The following is a 12,042-nucleotide window of genomic DNA, read 5'->3' as shown; positions in this document are numbered from 1 at the left end:
TAAACCTTTACTCAGAAATGAAAAGAAAATGAAGCATAAATTGTTTTTTAAAAGATCACAAAGGGTTTGTGTCCTTTATGAACCACTATTGCTTGCTTTTTTAAAAAACTAAATTGTATTGTAAAGGTGATGTACAGAGAGGTTACAGTTACCTAAGTTAGGTAGTGAGTACATTTCGTTTTGAATATTGCTTGCATATAAATCAGTTTCAAAATATATATACTCATTTTTGTTCTGTGTATATATGTATTTAACATTTATTAAATACCTACCATAGCCAGGAATCATATTTTATTATTAAAAATATTCAAAACCATAAAATATGACCCTAGGTGAAAGGTTATTACCAGAAGCAGCAGGAAAAGTCATAATTGGTACTACCCAATTTCTTCCTTGTAGCTCAGCTAAGGAGCAAAATCTGTAGAACCAAAGGAAATCCCAAGATGGAGATGCTCCTGCCAAAGACCAAGAGAGGATGCAGAGGCAGCTCAGAGGAGCAGGCTGAGGTTGGGTGAGGCTGTGCCTCTGACCTCACCTAGTGCTTTAAGGCATGGGAGCACCTCCAGGGCTTGAGCCTTTCACTCCTGGCCATCCAGTTTAGTTGTAAACCCCTGCCTTCCTTCCCTTTCGTAGTTAAATAAAACTGATCAGGATATTTATTATTCCAGTGACTTCGTTGTTTTTGAAGTTAGCTAAGGACAACCAGTTTCCAGGAACTTCTGCTCACTCTCCTGAGTGGCTTTTACTTTTCTCTTTACTAAATAAAACCTTTGCAATGGAATGGAACTCGAGGTCTTGTTTATGTGGGTAAGTACTCAACACAGAGTTTATACCCCAGTCTTGCATTAGCTTTATAATCCGTGGGGGGAAAGTAGATATTTTGAAAAGAAAGCTGTTATAAATAAATTTGCATTAGGGTAAATTAACTTAGAATGACTCTTCCAGACCTCTCAGTTCACACTTTCAAATATGTGGATAAGGACTTACTTATTTGACACTGATACCCGATGATAATACTTGTTCACTTTAGGTTCTTATCTCTTAATCTCTGCTTTGCTCTGTTGCAGTTGACTGCTTGTATTCACGGCTCGGCCGCAATGCTCTACCCCATGTACTGGCAGCACGTGTACATCCCCGTGCTGCCTCCACACCTGCTGGACTACTGCTGGTAAGATGCTACCCACTTTCTCCCCACTCTTCCTCCTCCAGTAATGCATCAGGAAATGTTACGGCTGTAACTTGCTATTGCCCTGGGCTACTCCAGTTAAATATGCTCATGTTTGGGGGTATCTGACGACATAGCCCTTCTGTTTCCCAACAGCTGTCATACAGGTAATACCATTCTTAGTGTATGTTTTAAAGGTAACACCTTCCCCATTTTTTCAGTGTGGAGAGAGCAAAACATCAAGAGGTTGTGTGCCTTTTTTTTTTTTTCTCAACACAAATTGGAACCTGGAGACAGGAACAATCCAGATCCTCAAGGGCTTCACGTTTTAGTCCGGGCACTTCCTGCCATACTCACCCTCATCTTTGGGAGCATAAGCCAGATTTGAAACCCTCTAGAGTTTTGGGGTTTTTAAATTTTTTGTTTGTGCTGGCCCTGGGGCTTAAACTCAGGACCCCCGTGTCTTCCCTGAGCTTTTGTGCTCAAAGCTAGTGCTCTACCACTTGAGCCACATCTCGGCTTCCTGCTTTTGGGTGGTTAATTGGAGATAAGAATGAAGGACTTTTCCTGCCAGGCTGGCTTTGAACCTTGATACCCAGATCTCAGAATCCTTGGTAGCTAGAATTACAAACATAAGCCAATGATGCCCAGCTTTCTAAAGTTCCTTTAGATGAAAACTTTTCTATTTAGTAAATGAGTTTAAGTGGAGGGAAAGTAAGGGAAATTTGGAGTTGACTAAGTCATTTGGCCCAAGACTTTATTTCCTCACCTGTAGGAAAAAAATTGCATAGCAATGAAATGAGGTAATAGACTAAGTACTCCAGCTAGAAGAGGTTGCCGGTGGGAAGTACCTGGTTCAAGCCTGAGCCATGGTGAGGATGAACTCACCATCTCTCTTTAGTAGCTTACTGCCTGGAAAAGAGGGCTCTAAGTGGCCGATTTGAATCTGTTTTCCTCATTAAAAACTTATTTCTCTAGTATAATGTCATTAAAACTCATGTCTGCAGATGCTGATAAGGGAGCCAAGGGTGTGTGTGTGTGTGTGTGTGTGTGTGTGTGTGTGTGTGTGTGTGTGTGTGTGTGTAAAGGCACTCACTGCCTGCCAGAAATCCAGTACTTCAGGAGAAAGTGATCCATGTGAGAGCTTGTAGCCCTCATTTAAGAACACAGGATTCAAAACATTCACCGTTGGTTGGAGATGAAGTCTATCTAGGTCAGTCCTAAGATTTGCTGTTTATCTCACTAAAAAAGCATACCCAGGTAGCCACGCAGTCCTGGGAAGCTAAAGGCATTCCATAGTCACCCCTGGGTTGAATATGTTGGGCTCACCCTCTTCCTGGATGTTGCTCAGGACCAACAAATAAAAACCAGTGACCATCTCTAGAGCACAGCACTAAATTAGATGGCCTGTTTCTCTTTTTAGTATATATCTTTTTTTGATCAAGCTGGATTTTTTTTTATCAATTCCAAGGTTTGAACTCAGAGCCTCAGATTTGTTCAGCTTACATGCTCAGCTGGTGCTCTTACCACTTGAGCCATGCCTCCTATCCAGCTTTTTGCTGGTTATTTTAGAGATGGAGTCTTGTGGATTTTTCTGCTTTGGCTATTTCAAACTGTGTTCCTCTGGATCTCAGCCTCCTGAGCAGCTAAAGTAACAAGCATGAACCACTGGTACCCAGCTAAACTGAGTCATTTATCCATGCCTTTCTCCCACCTTTGATGAGATTAAAGGGCAGTGTGTAATCCCAGCTTATTTTCAGTGTCATAATGATCCATTAGGTGTTTGGACTCCACATTTGGTTCACTATGTCTCTTTATACCTTGGTTTCTTTTAGAAATAATTATCCATTAATGATGTCTTCCAGGTACCATTGGTGTAGACTTTATTTTTTTTAATCCTTTCTGGAGTAGGTAGATTTGATAGTTTTGAAGATAGGAAAAGATAAGGATATAAAGCCCTCATCATCAATCTACCTTATTTGCCACTAAATATTGAGGGTCCCAGGACTCTCTTCCCCTATCCAAGTTCTCTGATGTGTCCAGACTCCATGGAATGCTAAACGCTTTTCACTGGCAGCTTCTGCCTCTGCTCCTAGGTCAAAGTGAAGATCTTAGATCCCTGTCCCCACTGCCATGGTCTGGTGCAGCTCAGCTCTACTTTATCCTTTTCTTCTAACACAGTGCCTGCCAGTGCCATTGGTTTGTCTTAGGTCCATCTCCTTTCCACGACTTTCCCTTCCATCCCCAGTAGCTTCAGAAACCACGCTGGGGGTGTCTCCTCCCTTTGAGCTCCCATTGATGCTATTTATCATCTTGTACAGAGGTAGCTTCTCCTTCAGAGAGGCCACGAAGTAGCACAAACAAGGCTGGGCTGACAGGACAACATTCAGTTCTTTGTCTCATCTTCATTAAGGCCTGGCTGTGTAGCTTAGAGAGAGTGACTTCTCCTGTCTGAATCTCTGCCTTTGTCTTTAGAGAGCTAAAAATGCAAAAATGTATTTCCTAAAGTGTTCCTAAACAATAGTATTATAAAAGCACTTTATAGACTGTAGAGCTCTCTCAGCCACACAGCAGAGTAACACCACCCCATCTGAAACTTCCCTCCTTCCCATGTCTCTGCTTCAAATTCTCCCCTCTGATTATTACTTCCTTCATTAGCCAGCCCTACTTTTGTGTCTTTGTCACATTGTGCTCCTCACCACCTTTTTTCTCCTTTTCATGCCTCTTCACAACTCCTTTGGATTTTCTTGCCTTCTTGATTCTGCTGGACCTTTGTGACTTTCAGTGAGGTAGATATTTGCTGATGCCATGTCTTGGGCTCTGTGCTACAAAGACCATGATAAGAGTCAGGCTCAATCAGAAAAGAAACAGGTAATTAAGTACTGAAGACAGGCACACTAAGCTGCTACAACCCACCAGTGGGGAGCTGTTGGGTTCTGGGTCCTCTGTATGCAACCCAGTGGGCAGATACTGCAGGAGGAAGTCTAAAGGCAATGTCAGCAGGACTCACTAGAATGTTGATGGTGCTGCCACTGGCCCTCAGCTTGCTCTCTTTTTTGCCTCTGCCCATCAAGCTCCAGATTCAGGGATGGAGAGAGGCTATATAGACTGAGTTCCCACAATTGCTTTCTTCCCTGTCCCAAGGCCTGTCAGTCATTACCCATCCCTTCCCTTTCTAAACATCCTACCCCACCTCACCCTGACAAAGGAGCAGTCGTCTGTGAGAAGCCACTGACCACATGGCCTGGGAGTTGTCTCCAGAGGGTGTGCTCAACTGTCCTACTCCTCAAACTAAATCTAGCTTCTTTGCTGTTCATTTTGAGTGTCTGAACAAATTCTTAGGTTTATTTCCCAGCTATGTACCTGTTTGGATAAAAGGCTGAGGCACTGGGTAGAAGGCCAGAGAGGAAGAAGACTGGGGAGTTAGAGGGGAAGAGAGAGGGAAAGAAAAAAAATACACACCCCAGATAAAGAAGTGGTAGGGAGACTGCAAGAGAAATGGGGAAACAAAGGAGATGAAGAGAAAGGGAACATACGTATCCCAAGACACACTTAGTTATTCTGGCTCTCTTGGCTCTCTCAGTAAAGAGCACCTGCTGGCAATCCCTGCCATACAGATGTCAACAGCCTCCTAGGCAGTGCCCCACTTCATAGACACAAGTGCCTCTCCACAGAAATATGTCTCAGACTCTCCCACATGGAGTGAAACAATGTGGTAAAGGGCGGCCTTGAGTACCACTAGGAGAGACAGCCCACAAGTCCTATTTTTTGCATTCAGACAGAAGTGTTTCTGTATTCAGATGATACAGCTGGGAAAGTGGATGTAGTTCCTTTGCTAAATAGCATGACTCTGCCTTTCCATTATTTGGAAAGTTTTGGTTACTAAATTATGAGCTAATTTAAAACTGGTGCTCCAGGACCATGGAGACATTACAGGACCTGCCATTGGGGGCTGTTTCCTAAGCCCCAACTACTGCTCTGTCTCTTTTACATCTATAATCTCATTTAATTCTTCCAATAGCCCTGTGAAACAGGTGTTACTAGCTCTGTTTCACAGATCAGTAAACCAATACTCCAAGATGTTCAGCAAATTTCCCCAGTGTAGACACTGTGTGTGTCTGATTCTGTTTTTATAAAAACAAGCAAGAATTATGCACATGTAGAGACACCATAAAAATTAGATGTCTTAAAGAAGCAGATGTTTGCATATGCACCCAAATATTTAACAACGACTTATGATAGAAACAGAAGATTGCAGCCTGCCTTTTACTTTATTTTTTTTGTATTTGCAAGTATGTCTCTAATGAAGAAGCATTTTTTTCATCTCTGAAAACTTTCTCTTGCAAACAGTCAGTGTTTATTCTAGCCAGTTATTTATTCTAGCCATCATCTGTCAATCTTGTTAGCTTAGAGGATTTGATAGTGGTTTATTGTTTCCTGTGAAAGTTGACCCAGTGTCCTTTGATTCCACCGCTCTCCAGAACAGAGTCACCAGCCTACTGAAAGCATGGTGTTGGGCAGGGAATGCTGCTGAGCCCTCATCCTACCAGGCCACCATTCGAGAGAACCAAAGTTCAGACTCTCCTGTATTGGTTATATGATACCCATCTCTCTCCTGGTCTCTTGTCACAAAAGAAAACATCTGACCAAAGGATGATTACAAGCCAGTGGGAATTGATGTCTGTTAACTGTACAATGTAAAAATGAATGAAAGACCCTAAGAGGAAAAAAAACCCAGAACCTCCAATCAAGGGTTAATTTGATCACCTTCAGCCTGCTGCTACCACTCTGGGCAGAAACTACAAATGTCATGAAATTTGAGTCAATGCTCAGAGCTTTATTCTATTGTGCTCTGGGACTCCTCACCACCTTGCTTTTCATCCTTGGTGGTAAGAGCCAGCAGGGATAACTAGCATTTTAAGTAAAATGCTGGGAGCCTGAAACATGCAAATTTGAGGGAGGTTTGTTCCTCTGCAGATGATTTAAATGTTAAGTACGTCCCCTTGCAGGGGATACAAGAAATGGAATCTGAAAACTATTATCTCCTGTAGAAATGAACTCTCAATTTACTCACTGCACAGGAAGGGTGGATTCTAGTCATTTTCACTGCCAGCAGGTGCCCTTTCTATGCATAATAGACTTCGCAAGTGTAATTAACACATGAGGACCACTGCTGCCAGTTTTTCTTCAGGTACATGCTGCTCAGAGTTTTCAGGACAACAGTGTAGGCCATAAGAGCTTTTCACATTGTGCTTGATGATGAGGTGTTCATTGACCTCCAGACAAAGACATGGCAAATGGGGCTCAGCCCCTGCTGTTAGTATCACAGGTCATAGTCCTTAGGCCCAGGAACTCCCCCCCCCAAAAAAAAAAAAGCTGTATCACAGTCTTTGGTAGACCAGTGACCACTTGAGCAAAGCTCTAGTTGACATGCAGTTAATAAATGAAAGTATGATACTGAACACCCTGCAATTATGTGGAAGACTCTAATTGCACATTCACAAATACAACAACCAATTATCTGAGTTAACTTTAATTAGAGCTATAATCACAGTCTTTAATTATCTGAATAATCAGTTTAGTACAAATGGTTTGCCTTAAATATTTCCCGAGTTAATTTTTTCATGTCCCTTCCCATTTTGAGAGTGTCAAAGTAGAAAGAGCTAAGGTTTGGATTCAAATCTTAGTCTCATCTTTTATTGACTATGTCACTATTAAAAGCCAATTTTACCTCTCTGCCCTTGCAACGTCTTTTTCTGTAAAATGGGCATAATTAGCCTACATAAAGGAGTGGCTATAGGAATCACAGGTGTTAGTCACCAAGTAGCTTGTAGGAGCCATTTGTTTACTGTGATTGCTCTTATCACCAAAAGCATGGGGCATGGGTTTTAGCCTCCAGAAGGTTTAACTCATATCAAATGTTAATCTTGCTTCTACTGTCTTCAGAGCTCAGGGAAGACTTTATAATTCATCTTCTCTTTTTCTTCAGATTGTTTTTATTTTGATTTTTTTTATTTAACTTGAGTTATTGTATGGTTGTTTTCATTTGCAGCTGTGGCATAAGAATGAAAAGAAAAGAAACAAAAGCAGATGGCAGAGAAAACGAAAGGAGTAAGACATTTCCAGCCCTTATGAATATTTAAAAACATGTGCTGCTGGTTCCTTTCTACTTCAGATCTATGCCATTCCCTTGACTTTGAAAGTGAGAACAAAAATGTTCCCTTATCTTGGCTGATGGCATCTCTGACCTTGGCCAATACTGGGAAAGCCTTTCCATTTCTAGGACATGAGGATTAACTTGCTGATGAGAATCAGCCTTGTCCATCATCATCATCCACTGTTTTGAGAAGTGTGTGTAGCAAGCTCTTTCTAAAAGTGACTACATACCTTCAAAATTGAGTTGTAAATTACTATCAGGAAATGGAAGCTCAGGGAAGTGTAGTGACTTATTGTCATGTAGCTAAGAAATAATGGAGCTTAGAATGCAGAGCTACCAGATGTTAAGCCTTTTCGTACTAATATACTGTGAAGTGTCAGAGAATGAGTTGTACTAATCCCCAAGATTTTGTGGGGAAAAAATCTTCATATAGTCTTCTTGATGTTTTGCTTATTGTAGATATACATTGTCATTTGTTAATTATACATTCACTCAACAAACATTTATAGAGCATATTATGACCAGGTACTATACTAATGAAATTTTGCAAATTAATAGTCCCAGTAGAAGTGATAGGGTATTTCACATGTAAATTCCTTTTTCTCCATGCTTCCCTCTGAAGTAGACCTAAATAGCCCAAACCATCTCACAAGGTGAATTTGTATATTTGGATTTTACTAGGCTCATATTAACATACTTTTATGATCACATATTTTCAAAGAGGATTAAGACAAATTTATGTTTTGCCAGCCCAGCAAAAAGTCAGCCAGGTCAAGAGCCATATTTGTAGATAACTTCTGATACATTCTGTGATCAAGATTGAATGGCAAAGTTAAATAGGATATGTTAGAACTAAAGCCTAGATTTTGCACTTGAGCTTGTGAAATGCATTATATTTCATGGCATTGTAAAAGCCATTTCTTGCAGCACAGGGATGTTCAGATTCTCTTTGAGAGATACTAACCCTCGGCTCTTTCCTGTGCTATATGTAGGGTTCTGAGTCAACCCTACCTGCTGCATGATTCTGTTCCATCTAGGATTTTTAGGAAATACTCTAGAATACATTGAGTCACAGGGTGCCCTTGTCCATGTGGGTATCAGTCCAGACATAGCTGTGAAGTGACTTCTAGTAAGCACAGCTGGGTCCATTCTAATCAATGTCTTCATTGATACGATCAGATTTTGCAATGAGAGAACATTAATGCTGAGTTAACTAGAATCATAGATATTCTTGGTGGCAGAGACAAAAATCAAGTGCAGGTGTGGTGGTAGGAAAAGAAAAACCTAGCTTTGACTCTGGCTTTTCTACATAGTAGCTTTGGGGTCACTGAGCCTCTCTGAGCTGACCAAGAGGAGTAAGAGTAACTTTTAACACAAAGGAGGGTCTCCATAAATAGTAAGTTCTGTGGTTCTTTTTTTTGTTATTTCTGACCATTCTCATGTATATGCAGTCAGTATATGTTAATGTATTGTGTACAAGTGTGTATATATGTATATATGTGTATACATACACACACATGCGTGTGCACACACACATCAATGTCCAGGTAGGATGCAAATGGATTAGGTGAACAGATGTGATTAAAATTCCCTTCTGTATACCCAATTTTGGATATTTTAAAACATTCCAAAACAGACACAAGAGCAGTCTATCGTTTCTGTATTGCAGCATGTACTTATGAGTGCTATGTCCCCAGCTCTAGGCAGAGGGATATAAGGAGCTTGTTGCTGGTTTTGTCTCATAGAAAACACTACTCCACAGAGGATTTCACATGTTTAGGTGAGAGCAAAAGAGTAGAGTGGATATTGGGGTTTTGTTGTTGGTTTGTTTTTTAAGCTAAGAAATAGCAAGTGACTAAGAGTGGTCCAGTACTCAGGGGATGATACTATTATGATAGGAGTTCACCTGGAAGAGAGGGAACCAAAATCAGGATTTCCTATCCTTATGGAAGAAGAGAAGTTCTATCTTTTGGGTACCTGATGATCAGAAAGTAGTTGAACAGCGAAAAATTACAGATTACTGAGTAAATCCTGAGTAAAGGTTTGGCTAAACTCAACCCTGATGTTTAAATAGAGAGATGAGAAGAAGGTCCAGATTGGAAGTCAAAGTCCAAGTCCTAGCTCTGGTTCTACTTAATATGTAACATGGGTGAGTTATATCCTTTTTCCTCTGAGTTTCATTTTCTTTATCTACAAAATAATATCCAAGAATATGGCTAAAAATACAGTCTGGCACCAAATAGATAACTAAAAAGAAGTTATTAGGTGATGAAAGTAACCCAACCTAATGCTGATGTGGCCTTTCTTTCCTTCAGCAGCCCCCAAAACTTACAGTGCCAAGAGCCTATGGAAGAAATTTTGCACACTTCTGAGAAAATTGTCTTCCGGATTTACTCAATCTATCATTTTTCTTTGTTCAGCCAGTGTACAAGTTTGTGTGTGTGCACGCACACACACACACACACACACACTTTGTGATCATCAGGCACACTAAAGACACAACGTCTCTTCTTCCATATAAGGGGGAAGTCCTGACTAGATCCCCTCTCTTCCAGGTAAGCTCCAATCCCATCACCCAAACACTTCCCAACATCTTTACATTAAGGAATTGCCTCAATCTAAAGTTCAGTGAGACAGCCCATCTTCAGACCATACCAGAGTAAGAGAAAGCACTCGCAGAAAGAAATGTAGCTCAGAGATAGAGTGCTTGCCTAACATGTACTAAGCTCTAGGTTTGATTCCTCAGAATCATAGAAAGAGCTGGAAATGGTGCTGTGGCTCAAATGGCAGAGTGTTAGCCTTGAGCTAAAGAAGCTCAGGGACAGTATGAAGGTCCTGAGGTCAGTCCCAGGACAGGAAAAACAAATCTAACAACAAAAAACATAGAAACCACTCTTTCCAAATTAAAAGATGGAGTTTGTTGGCTCTCATCCATCTGCCTTCGTGGTGCTTTCCTGACTGCACCCTAACCATCCTGATGGTCTTTCATTTTCTTGATTCTGTATCTGAACCTGTAGACCCAGGTCCTGACCTTTACTCTGTGATTAACTTGTGTTGCTATAGTAACCTCAGCCATGGAACCCCCTCATCATGTTTTCAGAGTCTGTCTCCTTCCAGTAGACTGGGGAGGCACAAAAGGGTGACCTCCTCCCTGTCCACTTGCTGCATGGGAGGGAGAAATGGCTTATCTCCTAGCTTCTGACCAGCCTTCATTCTCTACCTTCTGCTGACTTGCCCAGTTTTTCATGACAGAATCTGTATGTAATTTCTCAGTCCTCCCTAGCCTGCAGCCTGGCTTAGATACAATCCTTAGAAAACTCTAGAACTTCTGAGGTACAATGTAGTAGTCTCTTCAGCAAAAACATTCTAGTTACCTATTGGGAACCATGGGTCACAGTAAGTTAGGAGCCACCGACCATATAAACATCAAGATTCCAGAAGGCAGCAGCACTGGAGCAAGTCACCTCATGCCAGGGATTTTCAGACAAGTATTCTTGCCTCTCTCCGCTTCTGGCACCAGGAAAAATGTGTGAAGCACTATCCTGGTGCTAGGCTCTTTTCTTTGAACATTTGAACTGAGAAGCTAGGCCAAAAAAAGGTCACTGGATGCTAAGCATTCTTGGCATATGGATCGTCTTTGTACTGGAAAAAGAAAGAGAAAATCTTTTCTTATTATTACCAGTTGCATTAAATAGTCTTTATTTACTTCTATAAGCCTCTTTCTCTTTGTTTCTTCTCATTTGTTTTGTATCTAATTCATTTCTGTATTTCTAGAAAGAGTTCCCGGGCTGCTGGTGGATCCCAATCTGAGGTGTTTTTTTGTTTGCTTGTTTTTTCCAGCTAGCTCTGGTTGAATTCTCTGTGGCCTCTGCGAACCCTGTCTCCTGACCTTTACTCTATGATTAACTTCTCCTTCTGCAGTGGTCTCAGCCATGGAGCCCCTCCTGATGTTTTCTGCGTCTGTCTCCTTCCGGTAGACTGAGGAGGCACAAAAGGGCGGCCTACTTCAGGCTTTGATGTTGACCTTTCTAGGTTTTTACCCAGGCATTATCTTCGTAACTTGGGTTCATTTCAGTTGGGACAAGTGGCTTAGGACTCTGGAAGGTATGTGTCCCCCCTCCTTCATTGGTTATCCTGTGGAGCTTTAGAGCCACACTTAGGACTATGTCCTCCCTCTGCTTGCTTTCACTGACCAGTACCAGTGATATACATGTGTCTTGCATTAGCAGCCATCCCCAGCATCCAGCTCAGCTCACCTCACACTGAGCCCCCTCTGCTGTCAGAGGCCTTCCTTGTGCTCTGGCCTACGGAAACTACACACAGAAACAGGTGATCTTCCCTTCTTCTCCCAATCTAGAATTGTTCCTGGTCTCACAGGTCCTCATACTCTGCTATTGCTCAAAAACTGGAGAGGGTTGGATTGGAAGCAAGGAAAGAAATTAAATACCATTTCCCCAAAGAAAAGTTTAACTGATGGCATTTATAACACTTAAGCTTTTCAAGCCCTATTTTGTGCCTCCCACCAACCTTATGGCCTTTATTAAGTCACTTAACCTCTTTGAGCTATAGATTCCGCTGTGAAGATGCAATGAGGTCACCTCAGTACTTCCTGTCTTACATACCACAGCACCTTTGAGTCTCCTTGTGCAGCAGTGTGTGCACATGATGTACTTATTTCATCTGCTGCTAGTAGGCCTCAAATAGGCTGGGATCAGATCTG

At 41.6% G+C, this 12,042-nt stretch overlaps 1 protein-coding gene across 9 annotated transcripts in view; it reads left to right on the top strand.

Moving 5' to 3' along the window:
- The window catches only part of Dennd1a (DENN domain containing 1A), a 453,328-nt gene that overhangs the window by 250,707 nt on the left and 190,579 nt on the right, over window positions 1–12,042 (top strand). For all 9 annotated transcript variants that reach the window (XM_048342185.1, XM_048342167.1, XM_048342121.1 and 6 more), the window contains one exon: window positions 1,068–1,168. In XM_048342185.1, coding sequence (XP_048198142.1) covers window positions 1,068–1,168 — 101 coding nt within the window. The remainder of the gene's footprint in view (window positions 1–1,067; window positions 1,169–12,042) is intronic.

Source organism: Perognathus longimembris, chromosome 1 (assembly GCF_023159225.1).
Source record: "Perognathus longimembris pacificus isolate PPM17 chromosome 1, ASM2315922v1, whole genome shotgun sequence".
Taxonomy (NCBI): Eukaryota; Metazoa; Chordata; class Mammalia; order Rodentia; family Heteromyidae; genus Perognathus; species Perognathus longimembris.
Note: the sequence above shows the minus strand (reverse complement) of the source record. Positions and strands in the feature narration are given on the sequence as shown.